This window comes from Conger conger, chromosome 18 (genome assembly GCF_963514075.1).
Source record: "Conger conger chromosome 18, fConCon1.1, whole genome shotgun sequence".
In the NCBI taxonomy this organism is placed as follows: Eukaryota; Metazoa; Chordata; class Actinopteri; order Anguilliformes; family Congridae; genus Conger; species Conger conger.
Genome location: NC_083777.1, coordinates 29,313,827 through 29,340,451, shown reverse-complemented (window position 1 = coordinate 29,340,451; position 26,625 = coordinate 29,313,827). Strand labels below are relative to the sequence as shown.

At 42.6% G+C, this 26,625-nt stretch overlaps 2 protein-coding genes and 1 long non-coding RNA gene across 3 annotated transcripts; all 3 read right to left on the bottom strand.

Annotated features, from left to right (window-relative positions):
* LOC133117902 (uncharacterized) lies at positions 1–873 on the bottom strand. The gene is made up of 2 exons (XR_009706332.1): positions 766–873; positions 1–323 (listed from the first exon to the last, which is right to left on the bottom strand). It is a non-coding gene; the product is annotated as an uncharacterized LOC133117902 (long non-coding RNA).
* Positions 874–9,562: 8,689 nt separating this feature from the next.
* Positions 9,563–11,215, bottom strand: LOC133118742 (cystatin-like). The gene is made up of 3 exons (XM_061228926.1): positions 10,921–11,215; positions 10,324–10,434; positions 9,563–9,917 (listed from the first exon to the last, which is right to left on the bottom strand). Exons 1-3 carry the CDS (start codon positions 11,128–11,130, stop codon positions 9,837–9,839), a joined length of 402 nt encoding a protein of 133 aa, XP_061084910.1. The 5' UTR covers positions 11,131–11,215; the 3' UTR covers positions 9,563–9,836.
* Positions 11,216–19,553: 8,338 nt separating this feature from the next.
* Positions 19,554–21,179, bottom strand: LOC133117881 (cystatin-like). The gene is made up of 3 exons (XM_061227365.1): positions 20,895–21,179; positions 20,162–20,272; positions 19,554–19,698 (listed from the first exon to the last, which is right to left on the bottom strand). Exons 1-3 carry the CDS (start codon positions 21,102–21,104, stop codon positions 19,618–19,620), a joined length of 402 nt encoding a protein of 133 aa, XP_061083349.1. The 5' UTR covers positions 21,105–21,179; the 3' UTR covers positions 19,554–19,617.
* Between the last annotated feature and the right edge of the window lie 5,446 nt (positions 21,180–26,625).

Genomic DNA, 26,625 nt, shown 5'->3' with positions numbered 1-26,625 from the left:
GTGTTTTAACAGTCATTTATTATACTAGTTCCAATGTAATGATTTATTGCAAAGCTTGTACTCAACTTTTTTCAAAATTTTGCGTAATGAATAACAAACAACGTACAAAAAATGTAATGGACTTCAGAATATGGGTGAAGAAATGTGGTTGATTCGGTATCCACTAGCCCAGGTTGATGGAGTCAGAGACTCTTATCATCAGTGATTATCATCAGCAATGCAGCCTCTTCTTCTTGATGCTCTTAGGCCACGCACTGAACGGCAGGCACCTCGTATCCACCGTGCCAGGGATTCTCCCACACATGGAAAGTGCATCGCTCGTACTGAAACAAATGAGAGAGAGAGCAAGTTATGAGAAATGTTTGTTTGTTTGTATCACTTGATCGTGATGGGCGATGACAGTTTGTGAAGTGAATGACTGTTGTTTTATGTGACTGAATGAATCGTGTAATAGGGGAGGAGGAGGAGGTGGTGGTTGGTACCTTCTGTGTATGCAAAACTAATGAACAAAACTGTACAAAAAGAGGAAAGTGTCCATAGCAGGTTTGTGTTGGTAAACAAGTTCATATGATGCTGTACAGAAGGGTGCTTCTGCCCTGAACGTGGATCGTGTGTACGGAGAGAGTGGGAATGTGGAGGTAGAAATGGACTGAACATGGATAGTGTGTACAGTGAGAGTGGGAAAGTGGAGGTAGAAATGGACTGAACATGGATAGTGTGTACAGAGAGAGTGGGAATGTGGAGGTAGAAATGAAGAAACATTACGAATGCGATGCGTTGGTCTTCATGTATATCACACTTGGTCTCGTCCTCGCCCTTTGCACAGTTGGTTGTGGCCATGGTCGCCGAGAGAATGTACATCATGCCGACGACGACGCGTTCAGAAGCAATGCGTGCGTCATGAATTACCTGACATTACATTCATTTATTCAAGAGGATGAAGAACAGGTGAAGAACCATGCGAGATGCATAAGCAGTGGGGACAGTGGCTAACGGCCCTCTTACAGCAGAAACGGTATACTCCCACCATGTGGGATACTGACCTGCACCCATACCATACAATATCGCATTACATTAATTTATAAAGAACAAGAGTGCAACTATGTGAGTTACATAAGACAAATTTTATTTTCTTTTCCCACAAAACTATTCACCTGCACTCAGTGATCACTTCATTAGGTAGTCCTTTATACTAGCTTGTTAATGAGAATATGTAATCAGTTAATCATGTGACAGTAACTAAATGCATAAAAGCATGCAGACATGGTCACCAGGTTCAGCTGTTTTTCAGACCAAATGTCAGAATGTGGAAGAAATGTGATCCAAGTGACTTTGACTGTGGAATGGTTGTTGGTGCCAGATAGGGTGGTTTCAGCATCTCTGAACATCTCTGTACTAAACAAATAATAATAAAAAAAAGTTTTTAAATCTAAATCCAACCCAATCTCTTCCCCTCTCTTTAACAATGGCAGGTTTGAACAGCTAACCCAGTTTGAAAATCGGCCAACTGACCTGTTGCTTGCCCGAGCCTGCACCTGTCATTTTTCTGAGGAAAGTAGTGTTTCTGTGACTGATGGTCTGATCCACAGCAAACTTCAAGGCTTTTTTGACATCCGGGTCATTCAGATCGGCGTCAGTGGGTCCTCCAATGATCCGCAGAGCGTCTGCCACCGCCAGAGACATCGCGAGGAGGGCCAGCGCCATCTTCCAACTGGCTGACATTTTGCAACAAACCTTCCGCCGCTTCTTCTTGTCTCTTTTTTGTGGCAGGCAGCCGTTGGGTGCAGTGACGCTCCGCTTGCCCAAACTAAGCGCTTATATAAGCACTTGTGTAATCCACTCGTCTTTGCTGAGCTGCTGGGCGGAACCTTCCGCGGAGGCGTCGGTTAAAAACGAAGAGGTCAAATTGGCCGAAGAGAATTCAAGGTTGTATTTACGCTTCAGAACTGCATTGGCTTTGGGCAAGAGGCAGGAATGCACCCTGGACGGGCTGCCAGTCTGTCACTGGACCTTCCTGGCCCATCCTGGTTTGAACTGGACTCGTTTGTCTTCATGACCTGATACGGGCTCAAAAGCTTCTTACGCAGCACTGTTCTGTAGTCAAATCATGCAGAAAAGGAGGAACCTGAATTGGGATGTTATCAGACTGGTTGTTTTCCAGAATCTAGGCAATCAGACGTATTGAATTGGGCTCTTGAATTATGAGCATTTTATGTTTTGTGAAAGAATGAGAAAATCGAAATATTTATCTTGTGGCAAGTTATCACTTCAAATGCAAAGAGAGTGGATGTTCAGGGTCTTTATTGTTATACAGTTACCTGCTGACTGTACTAAAAACAACCACGATTTTGATTTCAACATTAAATTATCTCTCAAAGACGGGATGAGTAGCCATTACATTACATTAGAGGCATTTAGCCGACGCTCTGATCCAGAGCAACATACAATAAAGTGCAAATCAAACCCAGGGCAAGTGCGTTGAGGACCCTCGAGGAAAGTACAGTTCCAGTATTGTGTAATATATTGCAGGTCAGAACTGGGGTGCTGGCCTCCTACCTGTATCTAAAAGTAGTACCCCCCTTCACATAAAACGCTATTCTTTTCTAAGGCAACTGCATAGATTGCACGACCACTCCACTTCTTAATATTTCTCAAGACAACACATCTTTGACCAGGAGCCAGTTGGATAAAACGTTTATTGAAACTTTATTGAAGATTATTGAAGTCTATTTGCAAGTGTTCCAAAAGGAAATCATTCAAACCACACTCCTTTGAAGACTCACTGCTTGTCAATGGACCCCCTGCAAGTTAAATCAATGAAAATGAAAAGTTTGTTTCTGTTAAATGCTCTCCTTTTTTCCTCAGTGATTAAAAAAATAAGTTGTATTCTCATTTGTAGTGTATTTGTAGAACTTGCTAGCTTGGTTCTTCGTATGTGAAAATATAGTGGCTTTTTGCATGAATTGTACTTGTTCCACTATACTTCACCGCCTAAACCTCAGTATTTACCTGCTTCTGATTCTAAAACTAAACTGTATTAAATATACCAGCACCGGTATAGATGTTCAGTGCTGCAAGACACATTTTTATATTGGATGATGAGTATTATAAAAAGTTAAACTTCAAATTACAATTTTTGATCACACACTATGAAATGCATCAAATGCATAATGTTTGCTCGCAATGTTCTGGAAAACAATTCCAATTCCAAAACAATTTGGAAATGAATAAACCTTGGAGCAGTGTAAAGTGTGCAAACTAAACTTTTATTACTGGGTTAAATAATCATAGCGGCAGAATTTACATTGGTCAGGGCAATCGATTTCCTGTTAGCAGACCACAACACCAGCCAAAGCTTTCCTGGAACTGGCAAGTGCAAAGGTGCCTACAGGCTTGGCAGCCCGACACTCTGTCCCAAAACATTGTGCAATACTGTACAGTAATTCAAGCTTTCATGACTGTTAAAAGTTGTAAATGACCCATTGTACCTTTAAACACAACACATACAATCTGGTGCGTACACACACTGCACCACGTGAAAACATACATTCTCACTTGTGTGTGAGCTGTAAACCATGATGGTACCGGTCATGCGTGATCTCTGTATGTGCCGAGGATTAGATGGTCTGTATCTGTGTTCAGAAGACGGACTTTGTGTGTGACTCTCCCTCTTACTCTTTCAGATGGACTTCTTGAAGAATCCATGTCCTGAAATTAGTGTCAGTACTAGCCCTGGTATGGCATATTGTCGTAACAACACAAAAAAGATCAGATCAGATCGTCCGGTATCTATAAAAAGGGGACAGGTCTCCCCAATAAAATAATATTTTATTTCAAGATGCAACCCTTTATAAATGAATGCATTTGGGTTCCACTAAAATTGATATTTTTGTACTGCTAGCCAAGTTTCTATGTTCTTTTCTATTATGTAGTCTGTAGGGTTGTTATGAGCATGGCCCAGACCAGGGCCATGGATGATGTCATGGATTATTGGATCACACATAGTTAGACCAAGCACTTAGTTTGTTGTGCTATTCCATACACAGAATGTCTGGAAAAAACACTGAGGTCCTGTTTCCATAGAAATTAGATGATTGTCTTGGTTTTCTTGCTGTTGACACTGGACTCTCAAGCACATATGCAATCCCCCAAGCGGGCAGGGCTTCTCCCAACATGGTCATCTCAGCTGTGATTCCTTCCCACTCTGTTCAGGCCTGTCCACACCAAGAACGATAACTATAACTGCATCTATCACTATGATTGTAACAATAACGATGTGAGCATCCACACCGATGAACGATAACATTCTGTAAACTTTCTGTCTCTCGCCTATGTCATCTTCCATTTTGAACGTGACTCACAGTAAATTTTGATGGATTTTGATCCCATCAGTTTTCTATCATTCAAGGATCTAGAACAAAATCACTCTGTAACTGATCCTAGTGATATCTTTCGTTATTCTCCTTGTCCTGATATTTATGGTGTGGACTTTTATAGTTGTGGTTATAGTTGTAGTTCTTACATTTACATTTTACATTTTAGTCATTTGGCAGACGCTTTTAATCCAAAGCGATTTACAAGTGCATAGGTTCTACCACAAGTCAAAGCAAAGCATCACATCCAGAACAAGGAAAATACACCTGGACTGCTGTTCTAAACATATAGTCGTCATCATAAGTGCAATTATTATTATTATTATTTTTTTTTTTTTGGGGGGGGGGTTAGACAGGGATAGGGGTATCAGAAGGGGGGGGCGGGGTAAATCAGGAGGGAGGACTAAGGTAGAGTTTGAAGAGGTGTGTTTTGAGTCTGCGTCGAAATAGGGGGAGGGATTCTGCTGTCCTGACAGCGGTAGGCAAGTCATTCCACCACTGAGGAACCAGAACGGAAAACAGGCGTGAACGTGCAGCTCGACCGCCAGGTGCCCGTAGAGAGGGAACCGTAAGGCGACCAGAGCTGGCAGACCGGAGTGGTCTAGCTGGGGAGTAGGGAGTGATCAGGGATTGTATGTAATGTGGGGCAGTCCCCTTAGCAGCCTGAAATGCCAACACTAGGGCCTTGAATCGGATGCGTGCGGCAATAGGAAGCCAGTGGAGGCCAATGAGAAGCGGGGTGACATGAGCCGACCTGGGCTGACTGGTGATCAAGCGGGCTGCAGCATTCTGGACCAGCTGGAGGGGCTTGATGGCGCATGCTGGGAGACCGGCTAGGAGGGAGTTGCAGTAATCCAGGCGGGAAATGACGAGCGCCTGGACTAGGAGCTGGGTGGCTTTCTCCGTCAGGAGATGACGGATGCGGCGTATATTAAACAGAAAGAACCTGCAGGTTCTGGCAGTGGAGGATACTTGTGGAGCCAGGGAGAGGCAGTTATCAAGAGTCACCCCGAGATTCTTTGCCGTACGGGAGGAGGAAACTACAAAGTCCTCCACAGTCAGTGAGAGGTCGATTGACGGAGAGGACTTAGCAGGGATGTAGAGAAGCTCAGTTTTGGCAAGGTTGAGCTTCAGGTGATGGGAAGTCATCCACGCAGAGATATCAGCCAAGCAGGCAGAGATCTGTGTGGTGATTTGGGTGTCGGTGGGGAAGGAAATGAAGAGTTGGGTGTCATCAGCGTAGGAGTGATAAGAGAAGCCGTGGGAAGAGATAACAGAACCAAGAGACATGGTGTATAGCGAGAAGAGGAGAGGCCCAAGAACCGAGCCCTGCGGGACTCCAGTTCGTAGGGGTTGAGGGTCGGAGAGTGCGCCCCTCCAAGTCACCTGGTAGGAGCGACCAGAGAGGTAGGAGGAAAACCAAGCGAGTGCAGAACCTGTGACACCCATCCCAGACAGCGATGAGAGCAGAATCTCATGGTTGACTGTATCGAAGGCGGCTGACAGGTCGAGGAAGATGAGGACAGAGGAGAGGGATTTTGCTTTAGCAGAGTGGAGTGCCTCAGTGACCGCGAGGAGGGCGGTTTCAGTGGAGTGGCCACTCTTGAAGCCAGACTGGTTGGGGTCATGGAGATTGTTGTGGAGAAGATAAGTGGACAGTTGGGAGCACACCGCCCATCCCGTTCTTGGTGTAGACTGGTCAAGACGGGTCAAAACGGGTCCCTCTGCTCCCCACCTGTTTGAGTGAAGTGAAACGTGAAATTTGGTACTGTCCTACTCCTTTAAAATAAACAAACTAGTAATTGACTGATTTTATCAATTGAAAATCTTTGGAAGACCTCAAATATAAATATGAACCCTGCTCAACCCAGGCAAGACTGAAATGATATTCATCCCTGCTAATACCTCTCCTCATCTGGATCTCTCCATTTCCCTCGGGGATACCACACTCACGCCGTCACCCAGTGCAAGGAACCTCGGCGTGGTGATGGACAGCAGACTGTCCTTTTCCGAGAACATTGCGGCGGTGACCCGGTCTTGCAGGTTCTTCCTATACAACATACGGAGAATCCGCCCCTTTCTCACCCCCTACTCGACCCAGCTCCTGGTCCAAGCGATGGTTCTGTCCCGCCTGGACTACTGCAATTCCCTCTTGGCTGGCCTCCCAGCATCCGCCATCAGACCCCCCCAACTTATCCAGAATGCAGCAGCTCGTCTGGTCTTCAACCTTCCCAAATACTCGCACGTCACCCCCTGCTTACTACCCTCCACTGGCTGCCTGTCATGGCTCGCATCAAATTCAAAACATTGGTGCTAGCCTTCCAAGCAGTTAAGGGGTCTTCCCCAGCTTATCTACAAAAAATCATCAGACCCTACACCCCTGCCAGACCTCTTCGTTCAGCCTCCACAGGCAGCTTGGCACCTCCCCCTCTCCGAACCTCCACCTCACGCTCACGACTGCTGTCTGTTCTGGCTCCACGGTGGTGGAACGAACTCCCCGTTGAGGTCAGAACTGTAGAATCTCTCCCCACCTTCAAACGCAAGCTGAAGACAACAACAACAGGGCAAAAGTGACCAAAGTTAACTATCCAAACACTGCTTACCTAGCCAACTAAGAATACTGATACACAAAGCAAGTCACAGAGACAACAATTAAGGTTCACAGGGAGGTAGGGAGGGATGGGGAGAGGTGCTGCTTGAAGAGGTGTGTCTTCAGCTTGCGCTTGAAGGTGGGGAGAGATTCTACAGTTCTGACCTCAACGGGGAGTTCATTCCACCACCGTGGAGCCAGAACAGACAGTAGTCGTGAGCATGAGGTGGAGGTTTGGAGAGGGGGAGGTGCCAAGCGGCCTGTGGAGGCTGAACGAAGAGGTCTGGCAGGGGTGTAGGGTCTGATGATTTTTTGTAGATAAGCTGGGGAAGACCCCTTAACTGCTTGGAAGGCTAGCACCAATGTTTTGAATTTGATGCGAGCCATGACAGGCAACCAGTGGAGGGACGTAAGCAGGGGGGTGACGTGAGTATTTGGGAAGGCTGAAGACCAGACGAGCTGCTGCATTCTGGATAAGTTGGAGGGGTCTGATGGCACTGGGAGGCCAGCCAAGAGGGAATTGCAGTAGTCCAGGCGGGACTACTTGTCAAGGAGAAGCACAGACGCCTTGAGAACATATTTTGGTAGGTAACTAACCACTGCATGTGAAATCATATGCCTGGGTTATATGTGTGCACAGCTTGGTATTTCAATCTTTTCACTATGGAACTGACTGAACACACCTGACTAATCAGAAACAACTGTGAAGCCACTTGTCCCAAATGTTTACTTGGAGATATTTATTATCCAATATTTTCCCATCAGAAATATTTACTTTTATTTAGACCATGTAACATTGTTAAGGCTTAATTGGCAACAGATTGCTACACTTTCGACTGAGTGTGGAAGTTAAGCCGAAAGGTCCCGCTCTATGGAGTGAATTTTCATAAATACGAGAGCGCAAAATGAGGACTGCTCTCTCCATAGCAATCGCACATAAGGCCTTAAAAGTGAAAACAGGAGGTTCGTCATTTTGGTGGAGGAAGCAATGGCGAGTACGAAGACAGGACACTGAGATTAACAGTTTCTTAGAAGCTAAAACAAAGCCACCAGATAATCAGCCAGTTATCTCAATGTAACCGCACTTTCGGTAGTGAAGTATTTCACTCATTTTCAACATGAAATTGAGAGGAATGAGGAGGACAGACATGCGCAGTAAAGGAATACTAACGACGGAGTTGGTCAGTTCAGGTGTGCATTGATGCAGTCGTGAATTGAAGCATCGACATTTTTCTATTTTATTGTTTTCTTTGAAGGGAAAATGAACAGCTCTGCTCTGCACGTGAGTACAACTTGTGTTCGTCGTAGAAAATGTATGAATATCTTGTAAGGGCTAATTTGTTCTGGTCATGAAAGACCAAGACTACCAAGAAACTTTTTAAGACCGCGTCCACTTTTACCGAAGCAGCTGAGGAAACCGCGTCAGATGCCACACACTGCTCTATTGTTTCCTGAACATGATAGTTTTGTGTGTGTGTCAAAACTAAGTTAACATTTTCCACCGCTTCGAGTTGAACTGGCGGTGGGATGTCTGTTTTAGTTGGTGATTTAAGTGTATTTGAGGAAACGCCAGTTACTTCAGCCTTCTTTCCCTCTGAAACCGAGATATGAGACATTACCACTTGGTGGTGCTATTGGCTAAATCTGTTGATTTCATAATTGTGCTTAGACGGAAGAAGGCGGCAAGCATATCAGTTGGTTTTATTTCACACTGCTGCTTGTGTCATTGGAAGGATAATTTCTAAGAAAGTATTGGCGGTGACATCTCCCTCCAAACCTACGCGTATGCGTGATAGGCCTACCTTTTTTATTTTTTATTTTATTTTACCAAAGCCTATGTCCATAAACATTTAATTTCTTGTATCTGAGTGTTACTTTTCGATTCAGAAAGTTGTAAACGTGGCTCTGAAATGAACTGAAAGCTCTGATTAAATAAACACACTGGACCGAGGGTAGAATGTGAAGCTCCGCATTTAGAAACGGCGAGGTTTCGTGAAACTGCCCTCGATGAAGGCAAGATGGCCGACTGTTCACAAGACGGCAGTGGCACTGATATTTGGGTTTCCACATTTGGAATGTGCTCAAGTTAAAAGTGACTAGAACCCGAAAGGCTTTGATCAAATATTACCCCCTAGTCTATGTGCTGTAGCAGTAAAAAATAAAGAAAAGGGGGAGAAAAAAGGCCAACAGAATGCTGGGATACATAGCCAAGAGTACTGAGTGTAAATCTAAGGAAGTTACACTCCCCTTATACAATAACCTTGTCAGCCCACACTTGTAGAATATTGTGTGCAGTTCCAGGTACCATACTACACAAGACATAGAGGTGCTGGAAAAGGTTCAAAGAAGGACCACCATATTGATTCCATGTATATAGAACGAAAGTGGCATGAATGGAAATCAATTCTGCACAGACATTTGGAAGTATTTTTTCACACAGAGTGGTTACTGTGTGGCAAAATAAACAGTAGTACACTCTAGTGGTAAGAAAAGGCATTGCTGGACTGAATGGCCTGTTCTCATCATAATGTATTTTTTTGTTATGTTGTGGGAAAACAACAGAGTGGCAAACTGAAAAAAGTGAGAGAGAAACATTGCAGTGTTTTAACAGTCATTTATTAGGCTAGTTCCAATATTATTATTTATTGCAAAGCTTGTACTGCCAGCTCTACTTTTATTTTGCGGAATGAATAACAAACAGCCAAAAGAAAGATTGAGAAACGCACAAAAGATTTAATGGATTTCAGAAGATGGGTGTAGAAATATGGTTGATTTGGGTTGATTCAGTATCCACTAGCCAGGCTGATTCAGTAAGAGACTCTTATCTTCGGTGATTGAAGTTAGAGTAATGCAGCCTCTTCTTCTTGATGCATTTAAGCCACACAACCAGTTTCAAGCATCTGGTATCCACCACGCCAGGGTTTCTCCCACACGTGGAAAATGCAATTCTCGTACTGAAATAAATGAGAGAGAAAGCAAGTTATAAGAAATGTTTGTTTGTTTGTATCACTTGGTAGTGATGGGGAATGACAGTTTGTGAAGTGAGTGACTGTTGTTATATGTAACTGAATGAATTGTGTGATAGGGGAGGAGGAGGAGGTGGTGGTTGGTACCTTGTGTGTAGAAAACTAATGAACATAACTGTACAAAAAAAAGAGGAAAGTGTCCATAGCAGGGTTGTGTTCGTATGAGTTCATAAAAATAAAAAAATCAATAGGATGCTGTACAGAACGGGGCTTCTGCACCGAATTTGGATAGTGTAGACAGAGAGAGTGGGAATGTGGAGGTAGAAATGGACTGAACATGGATAGTGTGTACAGAGAGAGTGGGAAACTGGAGGTAGAAATGGAGAAACATTACGAATGCGATGTGTTCATCTTCATGTATATCACACTTGGTCTCGTCCTCGCCCTTTGCACAGTTGGTTGTGGCCATGGTCGCCGAGAGAATGTACATCATGCCGACGACCACCTGTGTTGAGAAGCAATGCCTGCGTCATGAATTACCTGACATTCCATTCATTTATTCAAGAGGATGAAGAACAGGTGAAGAACCACGTGAGATGCATAAGCAGTGGGGACAGTGGCTAACGGCCCTCTTACAGCAGAAACGGTATACTCCCACCATGTGGGATACTGACCTGCACCCATACCATACAATATCGCATTACATTAATTTATAAAGAACAAGATTGCAACTATGTGAGTTACATAAGACAAATTTTCTTTTCTTTTCCCACAAAACTATTCACCTGCACTCAGTGATCACTTCATTAGGTAGTCCTTTATACTAGCTTGTTAATGAGAATATGTAATCAGTTAATCATGTGACATCTCTGTACTAAACAAATAATAATAAAAAAAAGTTTTTAAATCTAAATCCAACCCAATCTCTTCCCCTCTCTTTAACAATGGCAGGTTTGAACAGCTAACCCAGTTTGAAAATCGGCCAACTGACCTGTTGCTTGCCCGAGCCTGCACCTGTCATTTTTCTGAGGAAAGTAGTGTTTCTGTGACTGATGGTCTGATCCACAGCAAACTTCAAGGCTTTTTTGACATCCGGGTCATTCAGATCGGCGTCAGTGGGTCCTCCAATGATCCGCAGAGCGTCTGCCACCGCCAGAGACATCGCGAGGAGGGCCAACGCCATCTTCCAACTGGCTGACATTTTGCAACAAACCTTCCGCCGCTTCTTCTTGTCTCTTTTTTGCGGCAGGCAGCCGTTGGGTGCAGTGACGCTCTGCTTGCCCAAACTAAGCGCTTATATAAGCACTTGTGTAATCCACTCGTCTTTGCTGAGCTGCTGGGCGGAACCTTCCGCGGAGGTGTCGGTTAAAAACGAAGAGGTCAAATTGGCCGAAGAGAATTCAAGGTTGTATTTACGCTTCAGAACTGCACTGGCTTTGGGCAAGAGGCAGGAATGCACCCTGGACGGGCTGCCAGTCCGTCACTGGACCTTCCTGGCCCATCCTGGTTTGAACTGGACTTGTTTGTCTTCATGACCTGATACGGGCTCAAAAGCTTCTTACGCAGCACTGTTCTGTAGTCAAATCATGCAGAGGAGAGGAGATGCCTGAATTGGGATGTTATCAGACTGGTTGTTTTCCAGAATCTAGGCAATCAGCCGTATTGAATTGAATTGGAATTATGAGCATTTTATGTTTTGAAAGAATTAGAAAATAAGTGCAAATCAAACCCAGGGCAAGTGCGTTGAGGACCCTCGAGGAAAGTACAGTTCCAGTATTGTGTAATATATCGCAGGTCAGAACAGGGGTGCTGTTCTACCTGTATCTAAAAGTAGTATCCCCCTTCACATAAAACGCTATTATTTTCAAAGGAAATTGCATAGATTGCAAGACCACTCCACTTCTCAATATTTCTCAAGACAACACATCTTTGACCAGGAACCAGTCGGATAAAATGTTTATTGAAACTTTATTGAAGATTATTGAAGTCTATTTGCAAGTGTTCCAAAAGGAAATCATTCAAACCACACTCCTTTGAAGACTCACTGCTGGTAATTGGACCCCTTACAAGTTAAATCAATGAAAATGAAAAGTTTGTTTCAGTTAAATGCTCTCCTTTTTTCCTCAGTGATTAAAAAAATAAGTTGTATTCTCATTTGTAGTTCATTTGTAGAACTTGCTAGCTTGGTTCTTCGTATATGAAAACATATATGCAGTAAAACTACTTCAAAATGCTTCAATATAGCCTAACGCACTCAAAGGGCATGTGGTCCAGTAATGTACTTACCTGTATTGTTTTCATTAACACTCTCCTGTGCTGATGTTGTGCTGCTCTCAGGCTCTGTCTGTCTATTAGACTAAACCAGGGGTCTCCAATCTTATCCAGAAAGGGCCGGTGTGTGTGCAGGTTGTTGTTTTAGCACAAGACTAAGACAGCTGATTCTACTCATCTAGGTCTTGATTAAAGACCACGATTTGTTCATTAGTATAATCAGGTGTGTTACTGCTGGGTTAAAACAAAAACCTGCACCCACGCCGGCCCTTTTAGGATAAGATTGGAGACCCCTGGACTAAACCATTCTGTCACATTTGCTAACACCAAACTAGTGGCTTTTTGCATGAATTGTACTTGTTCCACTCTACTTCACCTCCTAAACTTCAGTATTTACCTGCTTCTGATTCTAAAACTAAACTGTATTAAATATACCAGCACCGGAACAGATGTTCAGTGCTGCAAGACACATTTTTATATTGGATGATGAGTATTATAAAAAGTTAAACTTCAAATTACAATTTTTGATCACACACTATGAAATGCATATAATGCATAATGTTTGCTCGCAATGTTCTGGAAAACAATTCCAATTCCAAAACAATTTGGAAATGAATAAACCTTGGAGCAGTGTAAAGTGTGCAAACTAAACTTTTATTACTGGGTTAAATAATCATAGCGGCAGAATTTACATTGGTCAGGGCAATCGATTTCCTGTTAGCAGACCACAACACCAGCCAAAGCTTTCCTGGAACTGGCAAGTGCAAAGGTGCCTACAGGCTTGGCAGCCCGACACTCTGTACCAAAACATTGTGCAATTCTGTACAATAATTCAAGCTTTCATGACTGTTAAAAGTTGGAAATTACCCATTGTACCTTTAAACACAACACATACAATCTGGTGCGTACACACTGCACCACGTGAAAACATACATTCTCACTTGTGTGTGAGCTGTAAACCATGATGGTACCGGTCATACGTGATCTCTGTATGTGCCGAGGATTAGATGGTCTGTATCTGTGTTCAGAAGACGGACTTTGTGTGTGACTCTTCCTCTTACTCTTTCAGATGGACTTCTTGAAGAATCCATGTACTGAAATTAGTGTCAGTACAAGCCCTGGTATGGCATATTGTCATAAAAACGCAAAAAGCTTCTTCGCTGGGTCCAAAGAAGACTGATCAGATCATTCGGTACGCTTAAAAAGGGGACAGGTGTCCCCAATGAAATAATATTTTATTGAAAAATGCAACGCTTTATCAATGAATGCATTTGGGTGCCATTGAAGTCTGTAAAATTGATATTTTTGTACTGCTAGCCAAGTTTGTATGTTCTTTTCTATTATGTAGTCTGTAGGGTTGTTATGAGCATGGCCCAGACCAGGGCCATGGATGACGTCATGGATTATTGGATCACACATAGTTAGACCAAGCACTTAGTTTGTTGTGCTATTTCATATACAGAATGTCTGGAAAAAACACTTGAGGTCCTCTTTCCATAGATCTGAGATGATTGTCGTCTTGGTTTTCTTGCTGTTGACACTGGACTCTCAAGCACATATGCAATCCCCCAAGTGGGCAGGGCTTCTCCCAACATGGTCATCTCAGCTGTGATTCCTTCCCACTCTGTTCAGGCCTGTCCACACCAAGAACGATAACTATAACTATGATTTATAACAATAACGATGTGAGCATCCACACCAAGAACGATAACTATTACTGCAGCTATAACTGATTATAACAATAACGATGTGAGCATCCACACCAAGAACGATAACTATAACTATGATTCATAACAATAACGATGTGAGCATCCACACCAAGAACGATCACTATAACGATGATTTATAACAATAACGATGTGAGCATCCACACCGATGAATGATAACTCTATAACTGCAACTATAACTATGATTATAACAATAATGATGTGAGCATCCACACCAAGAACGATAACTATTACTGCAACTATACCAATGATTGTAACAATAACAATGTGAGCATCCACATCGATGAATGATAACTCTATAACTGCAACTATAACTATGATTATAACAATAAAGATGTGAGCATCATCACCGATGAACAATAACATTCTGTAAACTTTCTGTCTCTTGCCTATGCCATCTGCCATTTTGAATGTGACTTGCAGTAAATTTGGATGGATTTTGAGCCTATCAGTTTTCTATCATTCAAGGAGCTAGAAATCACTCTGACTGATCCTAGTGATATCGTTCGTTACTCTCCTTTTCCTGATATTTATGGTGTGAACTTTTATAGTTGTGGTTGTAGTTGTAGTTCTCGGTGTAGACAGGTCTTTAGTCCCTCTGCTCCCTACCTGTCTGAATGAACTGAAACGTGAAATTAGGGACTGTCCCACTCTCCTTTAAAATAAACAAATTAGCAATTGACTGATTTTATCAATTAAAAATCTTTGGAAGACCTCAAATATAAATCTATCAGAGTAAAGTATTGTACTGTATGTAACTAATGTATTATTTGCTTCGACTTAAAGTCTGTTTTTGTATCAATGACTCTCCAGTCCTGTAGTATTAGTAATATTGAAATTATATTTTTCCATTGTTTTGTATTTTTACACAAAGTAATAAAACAACAGTAAATTCAGTAAAATGTGTGATATATTTTGTGGAATTCATTGTTATTCAACTCCTCACTGTAACACTTTGGACTAATGTACAGTGGTGTAAAATGTATTCACATATGTTTATTTGGGGTATAATAATTAAGCACATGTTGCTTTAAGTTTAAGGGACATTTATTCAATTCCATTAGGCTCATACTCATCAATTGTATACTGTAAGTTCACAGAAATATGCGCCCTCATGTGGTGCACTTGCATATTTCACACGATCGTAAATGTGAATAATTATTCAGGATTTTGTTTTTACCAAATTCAGTGAAGAACCGCCTATAGTGAAGTGGTTTATAAATATGAATGCAGTTTTATTTTACTAGGCAAGAGGAAGATTTGTGCGAGGTGTCTCTCCAGGCTTGTGCAAAGGTGTGCCTTCGAGGGAACTGCATTTAAAACCTGGAGGTTGCAGGTTTCATTCTCAGTTAGGGTATCACGTTGTATCTTTAAGCAAGCTACTTCACCTGAAGTGCTTCGGTAAAATATCCTCTCTGCCAATTAAAAAGCGTAACAAATAAAGACGCGTCACACTGGCCCGAAATAAGAGACGGTGGAGCACGCTGAGCTCAGAAAATCCCCTGATAATTGGACGTTTTGACGTCAAACGACGTTTTACTCCGAGTCAAAAACACACTTTCGCTTTACTTGGTCAAGGAGAAGCACGGAAGCCTTGAGAACATATTTAGGTCGGGAACAAACCACTGCATGTGAAATAATATGCCTGGGTTATATGTGTGCGCAGCTTGGTATTTCAATATTTTCACGATGGAACTGACTGAACACACCTGGCTAATCAGAAAGACCTGTTAAGCCACTTGTCCCGAATGTTTACTTGGAGATGTTTATTATAAGAAGCTAGATAATCACCCAATTCTCTCAATGTGACCGCAGTTTCGGTATTCTTTTTTTATGTGAAGTATTTCACTCATTTTCAGCATGAGTGAGGAGGACAGACATGCGCAGTAACGGAATACTAACGACGGTGTTGGTCAGTTCAGGTGTGCATTGATGCAGTCGTGAATTGACACATCGACATTTTTCTATTTTATTGTTTTCTTTGAAGGGAAAATGAACAGCTCTGCTCTGTACGTGAGTACAACTTGTGAATATCTTGTAAGGGCTTGCGTGTTATAATTTGTTCTGGTCATGACAACAGACCAAGAAACTTTTTAAGACCGCGTCCACTTTTACCGAAGCAGCGGAGGAAACCGCGTCAGTTGCCACACACTGCTCTATTGTTTAATGAACATGGTAGTTTTGTGTGTGTCAAAACTAAGCTAATATTTCCCACTGCTTCGAGTTTAACTGGCGATGGGAGGTCTGTTTTAGTTGGTGATTGAAGTGTATTTGAGGAAACGCCAGTTACTTCAGCCTTCTTTCCCTCTGAAACCGAGATATGAGACATTACCACTTGGTGGTGCTATTGGCTAAATCTGTTGATTTCATAATTGTGCTTGGACGGAAGAAGGCGGCAAGCATATCAGTAGGTTTTATTTCACACTGCTGCTTGTGTCATTGGAAGGATAATTTCTAAGAAAGTATTGGGGGTGACATCTCCCTCCAAACCTACGCGTATGCGTGATAGGCCTACTTTTTTTTTTTTAACCAAAGCCTATGTCCATAAACATTTAATTTCATGTATCTGAGTGTTACTTTTCGATTCAGAAAGTTGTAAACGTGGCTCTGAAATGAACTGAAAGCTCTGATTAAATAAACACACTGGACCGAGGGTAGAATGTGAAGCTCCGCATTTTGAAACAGCGAGGTTTCGTGAAACTGCCCTCGATGAAGGCAAGATGGCCGACTGTTAAGACGGCAGTGGCACTGATATTTTGGTTTCCACATTTGGAATGTGATCAAGTTAAAAGTGACTAGAACCTGAAAGGCTTTGATCAAATATTACCCCCTAGTCTATGTGCTGTAGCAGTAAAAAATAAAGAAAAGCGGGAGAAAAAAAGGCCAACAGAATGCTGGGATACATAGCCAAGAGTACTGAGTGTAAATCTAAGGAAGTTATACTCCCCTTATACAATAACCTTGTCAGCCCACACTTGTAGAGTATTGTGTGCAGTTCCAGGTACCATACTACACAAGACATAGAGGTGCTGGAAAAGGTTCAAAGAAGGACCACCATATTGATTCCATGTATAAAGAACGAAAGTGGCATGAATGGAAATCAATTCTGCACAGACATTTGGAAGTATTTTTTCACACAGAGTGGTCACTGTGTGGCAAAATAAGCAGTAGTACCCTCTAGTGGTAAGAAAATGCATTGCTGGACTGAATGGCCTGTTCTCATCATAATATATTTTTTTGTTATGTTGTGGGAAAACAACAGAGTGGCAAACTGAAAAAAGTGAGAGAGAAACATTGCAGTGTTTTAACAGTCATTTGTTAGGCTAGTTCCAATATTATTATTTATTGCAAAGCTTGTACTGCCAGCTCTACTTTTATTTTGCGGAATGAATAACAAACGGCCAAAAGAAAGATTGAGAAACGCACAAAACATTTAATGGATTTCAGAAGATGGGTGAAGAAATATGGTTGATTTGGGTTGATTACATTACATTACATTACATTACATTATTGGCATTTGGCAGACGCTCTTATCCAGAGCGACGTACAACAAAGTGCATACCCATAACCAGGGATAAGTTCGCTGAAAGACCCTAGAGGTAAGTACAATTTCAACTGCTACCTGTACAACAAAGATAAGGACAAGGGCCATTTTTTTTTTTTTTTTTTTTTTTTTTTTTTTTTTTTTTTTTGAACAAACAAACAAACAGAGCAAAAGTCACCAAAGTTAACTATCCAAACACTGCTTACCTAGCCAACTAAAATACTGATACACAAGTCACAGAGACAACAATTAAGGTTCACAGGGAGGTAGGGAGGGATGGGGAGAGGTGCTGTTTGAAGAGGTGTGTCTTCAGCTTGCGCTTGAAGGTGGGGAGGGATTCTATAGTTCTGACCTCAACGGGGAGTTCGTTCCACCACCGTGGAGCCAGAACAGACAGTAGTCGTGAGCGTGAGGTGGAGGTTCTGAGAGGGGGAGGTGCCAAGCGGCCTGTGGAGGCTGAACGAAGAGGTCTGGCAGGGGTGTAGGGTCTGATGATTTTTTGCAGATAAGCTGGGGAAGACCCTTTAACTGCTTGGAAGGCTAGCACCAATGTTTTGAATTTGATGCGAGCCATGACAGGCAGCCAGTGGAGGGAAGTAAGCAGGGGGGTGACGTGTGAGTATTTGGGAAGGTTGAAGACCAGACGAGCTGCTGCATTCTGGATGAGTTGGAGGGGTCTGATGGCAGACGCTGGGAGGCCAGCCAAGAGGGAATTGCAGTAGTCCAGGCGGGACAGAACCATCGCTTGGACCAGGAGCTGGGTCGAGTAGGGGGTGAGAAAGGGGCGGATTCTCCGTATGTTGTATAGGAAGAACCTGCAAGACCGGGTCACCACCGCAATGTTCTCGGAAAGGGACAGTCTGCTGTCCATCACCACGCCGAGGTTCCTTGCACTGGGTGACGGCGTGAGTGTGGTATCCCCGAGGGAAATGGAGAGATCCAGATGGGGAGAGGTATTAGCAGGGATGAATATCATTTCAGTTTTACCTGGGTTGAGCTTTAGATGGTGGTTGTCCATCCAGCTCTGGATGTCCCTCAGGCAAGCAGAGATACGGGCTGAAACCTGCGTATCAGACGGCGGGAACGAGACGAAGAGTTGGGTATCGTCCGCATAGCAGTGGTAGGATAGCCCATGTGCAGTGATCACAGGGCCAAGGGAGCGAGTGTAGAGAGAAAAAAGAAGCGGGCCAAGGACTGAGCCCTGGGGAACTCCTGTGGCGAGGGGCCGAGGTGTCGATACCGAACCAGCCCAGGCAACCTGGAAGGAGCGACCAGAGAGGTAGGACTCAATCCAGTCCAGGGCTGTGCCACAGATGCCCGTTGCTGACAGGGCAGACAGGAGGATGGAGTGATCCACAGTGTCGAAGGCAGCAGAGAGATCTAGAAGAATGAGGACAGAGGAGAGGGAGGCTGCTCGTGCGGCATGAAGTGACTCACTGACGGAGAGGAGCGCAGTCTCTGTCGAGTGGCCCGATCTGAAGCCAGACTGATGGGGGTCTAGCAGGTTGTTGTTAGAAAAGAAGGAAGAAAGTTGAGTAGAAGCGGCTCGTTCTATAGTTTTAGAAAGGAAAGGAAGAAGAGATACCGGGCGGTAGTTCTGGATGATGGAGGGATCCAGGGTAGGCTTTTTTAGCAGCGGAGTGATGTGGGCCCTCTTGGAGGATGCCGGAAAACAGCCGGAAGACAGGGAGGAGTTGACAAGGGAGGTGACAAATGGGAGAATGTCAGGTGTGATAGTTTGGAGAAGAGAAGAGGGGATAGGGTCAAGGGCACAGGTTGTAGGGCGGTGGCAGAGCAGGAGTTGAGAAACATTAGAGTCTGTAAGGGGGGAGAAAGTGGAAAAGGAAGGGATGGGCCTAGAGGGGGGGAAGGGCACAGTGAGGGGGGCGGCGGTTGTAAAGGATCTGCGGATGACTGCGACCTTCTCATCGAAGAAATCAGCAAAGTCATCAGCAGCGAAGGAGGACTGAGGAGGAGGAGGCGGTGCGTTGAGGAGAGAGGAGAAAATGGAGAAAAGTTTCCGGGGGTTAGAAGCAGAGTTCTGAATTTGCGTTTGAGAGTATCCACTAGCCAGGCTGATTCAGTAAGAGACTCTTATCTTCGGTGATTGAAGTTCGAGTGATGCAGCCTCTTCTTCTTGATGCATTTAAGCCACACAACCAGTTTGAAACATCTCGTGTCCACCATGCCAGGGGTTCTCCCACACGTGGAAAATGCATTTCTCTTGCTGAAACAAATGAGAGAGAGAGCAAGTTATAAGAAATGTTTGTTTGTATCTCTTGGTAGTGATGGGCGATGACAGTTTGTGAAGTGAATGACTGTTGTTTTATGTGACTGAATGAATCGTGTGATCGGAGAGGAGGAGGTGGAGGTGGTTGGTACGTTGTGTGTATACAAAACTAATGAACAAAACTGTTCGGAAAAAGAGGAAAGTGTCCACAGCAGGTTTGTGTTCGTAAGAATTCATTAAAAAAAAAAAAAAAAAAATCAATAGGATGCTGTACAAAACGGGGCTTCTGCACTGAACATGAATAGTGTGTACAGAGAGATTGGGAATGTGGAGATAGAAATGGATTGAACATGGATAGTGTGTACAGAGAGAGTGAGAATGTGGAGGTAGAAATGGACTGAACATGGATAGTGTGTACAGAGAGAGTGGGAATGTGGAGGTAGAAATGGAGAAACTTTACGAATGCGATGCGTTGGTCTTCATGTATATCACACTTGGTCTCGTCCTCGCCCTTTGCACAGTTGGTTGTGGCCATGTTCGCCGAGAGAATGTACATCATGCCTACGACCAGCTGTGTTCAGAAGCAATGCGTGCATCATGAATTACCTGACATGACATTCATTTTTTCAAGAGGATGAAGAACAGGTGAAGAACCACGTGAGATGCATAAGCAGTGGGGACAGTGCCTAACGGCCCTCTTACAGTAGAAACGGTATACTCCCACCACGTGGGATACTGACCTGCACCCATACCATACAATATCGCATTACATTAATTTATAAAGAGCAGGAGTGACAGGAAGGCAAATTTCATTTTCTTTTCCCACAAAATTATTCACCTGCACTCAGTGATCACTTCATAAGGTAGTCCTGTATATTGGCTTGTTAATGCAAATATGTAATCGGTCAATCATGTGGCAGTAACTAAATGTGTAAATGCATAAAAGCATGCAGACATGGTCAAGAGGTTCAGCTGTTTTTCAGACCAAATGTCAGAATGTTGAAGACATGTGATCCAAGTGACTTTGACTGTGGAATGGTTGTTGGTGCCCGACAGGGTGGTTTGAATATCTCTGAGTATCTCTCTACTAAACAGATAATAATAAATTAAAAGAATCCAACCCAATCTCTTCCCCTCTCTTTAACAATGGCAGGTTTGAACAGCTAACCCAGTTTGAAAATCGGCCAACTGACCTGTTGCTTGCCCGAGCCTGCACCTGTCATTTTTCTGAGGAAAGTAGTGTTTCTGTGACTGATGGTCTGATCCACAGCAAACTTCAAGGCTTTTTTGACATCCGGGTCATTCAGATCGGCGTCAGTGGGTCCTCCAATGATCCGCAGAGCGTCTGCCACCGCCAGAGACATCGCGAGGAGGGCCAGCGCCATCTTCCAACTGGCTGACATTTTGCAACAAACCTTCCGCCGCTTCTTCTTGTCTCTTTTTTTGTGGCAGGCAGCCGTTGGGTGCAGTGATGCTCCGCTTGCCCAAACTAAGCGCTTATATAAGCACTTGTGTAATCCACTCGTCTTTGCTGAGCTGCTGGGCGGAACCTTCCGCGGAGGCGTCGGTTAAAAACGAAGAGGTCAAATTGGCCGAAGAGAATTCAAGGTTGTATTTACGCTTCAGAACTGCACTGGCTTTGGGCAAGAGGCAGGAATGCACCCTGGACTGGCTGCCAGTCCGTCACTGGACCTTCCTGGCCCATCCTGGTTTGAACTGGACTCGTTTGTCTTCATGACCTGATACGGGCTCAAAAGCTTCTTACGCAGCACTGTTCTGGAGTCAAATCATGCAGAAAAGGAGGAACCTGAATTTGGATGTTATCAGACTGGTTGTTTTCCAGAATCTAGGCAATCAGACGTATTGAATTGGACTCTTGAATTATGAGCATTTTATGTTTTGTGAAAGAATGAGAAAATCTAAATATTTACCTTGTGGCAAGTTATCACTTCAAATGCAAAGAGTGGATGTTCAGGGTCTTTAATGTTATACAGTTACCTGCTGACTGTACTAAAAACAACCACGATTTAGATTTCAACATTAAATAATCTCTCAAAGACGGGATGAGTAGCCATAACATTACATTAGAGGCATTTAGCCGACGCTCTGATCCAGAGCAACATACAATAAAGTGCAAATCAAACCCAGGGCAAGTGCGTTGAGGACCCTCGAGGAAAGTACAGTTCCAGTATTGTGTAATATATTGCAGGTCAGAACTGGGGTGCTGGCCTCCTACCTGTATCTAAAAGTAGTACCCCCCTTCACATAAAACGCTATTCTTTTCTAAGGCAACTGCATAGATTGCACGACCACTCCACTTCTTAATATTTCTCAAGACAACACATCTTTGACCAGGAGCCAGTTGGATAAAACGTTTATTGAAACTTTATTGAAGATTATTGAAGTCTATTTGCAAGTGTTCCAAAAGGAAATCATTCAAACCACACTCCTTTGAAGACTCACTGCTTGTCAATGGACCCCTTACAAGTTAAATCAATGAAAATGAAAAGTTTGTTTCTGTTAAATGCTCTCCTTTTTTCCTCAGTGATTAAAAAAATAAGTTGTATTCTCATTTGTAGTTCATTTGTAGAACTTGCTAGCTTTGTTCTTCGTATATGAAAACATATATGCAGTAAAACTACTTCAAAATGCTTCAATATAGCCTAACACACTTAAACTTCAAATTACAATTTTTGATCACACACTATGAAATGCATCAAATGCATAATGTTTGCTCGCAATGTTCTGGAAAACAATTCCAATTCCAAAACAATTAGGAAATTAATAAACCTTGGAGCAGTGTAAAGTGTGCAAACTAAACTTTTATTACTGGGTTAAATAATCATAGCGGCAGAATTTACATTGGTCAGGGCAATCGATTTCCTGTTAGCAGACCACAACTCCAGCCAAAGCTTTCCTGGAACTGGCAAGTGCAAAGGTGCCTACAGGCTTGGCAGCCTGACACTCTGTACCAAAACATTGTGCAATACTGTACAATAATTCAAGATTTCATGACTGTTAAAAGTTGGAAATTACCCATTGTACCTTTAAACACAACACATACAATCTGGTGCGTACACACTGCACCACGTGAAAACATACATTCTCACTTGTGTGTGAGCTGTAAACCATGATGGTACCGGTCATGCGTGATCTCTGTACGTGCCGAGGATTAGATGGTTTGTATCTGTGTTCAGAAGACGGACTTTGTGGGTGACTCTCCCTCTTACTCTTTCAGATGGACTTCTTGAAGAATCCATGTCCTGAAATTAGTGTCAGTACTAGCCCTGGTATGGCATATTGTCATAACAACACAAAAAAGATCAGAAAAGATCGTCCGGTATCTATAAAAAGGGGACAGGTCTCCCCAATGAAATATGATAAATATAATAAAATAAGATGCAACCCTTTATAAATGAATGCATGTGGGTTCCACTGAAGTCTGTAAAATTCATATTTTTGTACTGCTAGCCAAGTTTGTATGTTCTTATTTGTTTTATGTAGTCACTAGGGTTGTTAAGAGCATGGCCCAGACCAGGGCCATGGATGACGTCATGGATTATATATATATTTAGACCAAGCACTTGGTTTGTTGTGCTATTTCACAAACAGAATGTCTGGAAAAAACACTGAGGTCCTGTTTCCATAGAAATGAGATGATTGTCTTCTTGGTTTTCTTGCTGTTGACACAATGCTGTTGCAACAATAACGATGTGAGCATCCTCACCGATGACATTCTGTAAACTTTCTGTCTCTCGCCTATGTCCTCTGCCATTTTGAACGTGACACAGTAAATTTTGATCCCATCAGTTTTCTATCATTCAAGGAGCTAGAAAAAAATCACTCTGTAACTGATCCTAGTGATATCTTTCGTTATTCTCCTTGTCCTGATATTTATGGTGTGGACTTTTATAGTTGTGGTTATAGTTGTAGTTCTCGGTGTAGACGGGTCAAGACGGGTCAAAACGGGTCCCTCTGCTCCCCACCTGTTTGAGTGAAGTGAAACGTGAAATTTGGTACTGTCCCACTCTCCTTTAAAATAAACAAACTAGTAATTGACTGATTTGATCAATTGAAAATCTTTGGAAGACCTCAAATATAAATGTGAACCATGTCTCTGTTTATCAGAGACAAAGTATTGTACTGTATGTAACTAATGTATTATTTGCTTTTTCAATCTGCCTTATGTTTTTGTATGAATGACTCTCCAGTCCAGTAGTATTAGTATTATTGAAATGATATTTTTCCATTGTTTTGTGTTTTTACACAAAGTAATAAAACAACTGAATGAAGTAAAATATGTGATATATTTTGTGAAATTAATTGTTATTCAACTCATCACTGTAACACTTTGGACTAATACACAATAATTAAGCACATGTCTCTTTAATTTTAAGGGACATTTATTCAATTCCATTAAGCTCATACTCATCAATTGTATACTGTAAGTTCACAGAAATATGCGCCCTCATGTGGTGCACTTGCATATTTCACACGATCGTAAATGTGAATAATTATTCAGGATTTTGTTTTTACCAAATTCAGTGAAGAACCGCCTATAGTGAATTGGCTTATAAATATGAATGCAGTTTTATTTTACTAGGCAAGAGGAAGTCTCTCCCGGCTTGTGCAAAGGTGTGCTTTCGAGGGAACTGCATTTAAAACCTGTAGGTTGCAGGTTTAATTCCCAGTTAGAGTATCACGTTGTATCTTTAAGCAAGCTACTTTACCTTATCCTCTCTACAAATTCAAATGTGTAACAAATAAAAACGCATCATACTGGCCCGAAATAAGAGACGATGAAGCACGCTGTGCTCAGAAAATCCCCTGATAAATGGGCGTTCGGACCTGAAACAACGTTTTACGAGTCAAAAACACTTCTAAACAGTTTTTTTTTTGGCTTTACTTGGTAAAGGAGAAGCATAGAATCCTTGAGAACATATTTAGGTAGGTAACAAACCACTGCATGTGAAATAATATGCCTGGGTTATATGTGTGCACAGCTTGGTATTTCAATATTTTCACTTTGGAACTGACTGAACACCTGACTAATCAGAAACAACTGTGAAGCCACTTGTCCCAAATGTTTACTTGGAGATATTTATTATGAGACGCAAGATTTTTTCCATCAGAAATATTGACTTTTATTTAGACCGTGTAACATTGTTGTTCAGGCTTAATTGGCAACAGATTGCAACACTTTCAACTGAGTGTGGAAGTTAAGCCGAAAGGTCCCGCTCTATGGAGTGAATTTTCATAAATACGAGAGCGCAAAATGAGGACTGCTCTCTCCATAGCAATCGCACATAAGGCCTTAAAAGTGAAAACAGGAGGTACATCATTTTGGTGGAGGAAGCAATGGCGAGTACGAAGACAGGACACTGAGATGAACAGTTTCTTAGAAGCTAAAACGAAGCCACCCGGTTATCTCAATGTAACCGCAGTTTCGGTGTTCTTTTTTATGTGAAGTATTTCACTCATTTTCAGCATGAAATTGAGAGGGATGAGGAGGACAGACATGCGCAGTAACGGAATACTAACGACGGTGTTGGTCAGTTCAGGTGTGCATTGATGCAGTCGTGAATTGACGCATCGACATTTTTCTATTTTATTGTTTTCTTTGAAGATAAAATGAACAGCTCTGCTATGCACGTGAGTACAATTTGTGTTCGTCGTAGAAAATGTATGAACTTGTGTGTTAAAATTTGTTCAGGTCATGACAAAAGACCAAGAAACTTTTTAAGACCGCGTCCACTTTTACCGAAGCAGCTGAGGAAACCGCGTCAGATGCCACACACTGCTCTATTGTTTCCTGAACATGATAGTTTTGTGTGTGTGTCAAAACTAAGTTAATATTTTCCACCGCTTCGAGTTGAACTGGCGGTGGGATGTCTGTTTTAGTTGGTGATTTAAGTGTATTTGAGGAAACGCCAGTTACTTCAGCCTTCTTTCCCTCTGAAACCGAGATATGAGACATTACCACTTGGTGGTGCTATTGGCTAAATCTGTTGATTTCATAATTGTGCTTGGACGGAAGAAGGCGGCAAGCATATCAGTAGGTTTTATTTCACACTGCTGCTTGTGTCATTGGAAGGATAATTTCTAAGAAAGTATTGGGGGTGACATCTCCCTCCAAACCTACGCGTATGCGTGATAGGCCTACCTTTTTATTTTTTATTTTATTTTACCAAAGCCTATGTGCATACACATTTAATTTCATGTATCTGAGTGTTACTTTTCGATTCAGAAAGTTGTAAACGTGGCTCTGAAATGAACTGAAAGCTCTGATTAAATAAACACACTGGACCGAGGGTAGAATGTGAAGCTCCGCATTTAGAAACAGCGAGGTTTCGTGAAACTGCCCTCGATGAAGGCAAGATGGCCGACTGTTCACAAGACGGCAGTGGCACTGATATTTGGGTTTCCACATTTGGAATGTGCTCAAGTTAAAAGTGACTAGAACCTGAAAGGCTTTGATCAAATATTACCCCCTAGTCTATGTGCTGTAGCAGTAAAAAATAAAGAAAAGGGGGAGAAAAAAAGGCCAACAGAATGCTGGGATACATAGCCAAGAGTACTGAGTGTAAATCTAAGGAAGTTACACTCCCCTTATACAATAACCTTGTCAGCCCACACTTGTAGAGTATTGTGTGCAGTTCCAGGTACCATAATACACAAGACATTGAGGTGCTGGAAAAGGTTCAAAGAAGGACCACCATATTGTTTCCATGTATAAAGAACGTATTGATGGTTTTTTTCACACAGAGTGGTCACTGTGTGGCAAAATAAACAGTAGTACACTCTAGTGGTAAGAAAATGCATTGCTGGACTGAATGTCCTGTTCTCATCATAATGTATTTTTTTGTTATGTTGTGGGAAAACAACAGAGTGGCAAACTGAAAAAAGTGAGAGAGAAAGATTGCA

Excerpts from the sequence above, each read along its gene's own strand:
- LOC133117881 (XM_061227365.1), bottom strand. The coding sequence starts at position 21,104 with ATGTCAGCCAGTTGGAAGATGGCGCTGGCCCTCCTCGCGATGTCTCTG. Across the intron at positions 20,273-20,894 it reads CAGGCTCGGGCAAGCAACAG|CTGGTCGTAGGCATGATGTA; the intron begins GTCAGTTGGCCG and ends TTCTGAACACAG. Across the intron at positions 19,699-20,161 it reads AAGACCAACGCATCGCATTC|CAAGAGAAATGCATTTTCCA; the intron begins GTAAAGTTTCTC and ends CATTTGTTTCAG.
- LOC133118742 (XM_061228926.1), bottom strand. The coding sequence starts at position 11,130 with ATGTCAGCCAGTTGGAAGATGGCGTTGGCCCTCCTCGCGATGTCTCTG. Across the intron at positions 10,435-10,920 it reads CAGGCTCGGGCAAGCAACAG|GTGGTCGTCGGCATGATGTA; the intron begins GTCAGTTGGCCG and ends TTCTCAACACAG. Across the intron at positions 9,918-10,323 it reads AAGATGAACACATCGCATTC|TACGAGAATTGCATTTTCCA; the intron begins GTAATGTTTCTC and ends CATTTATTTCAG.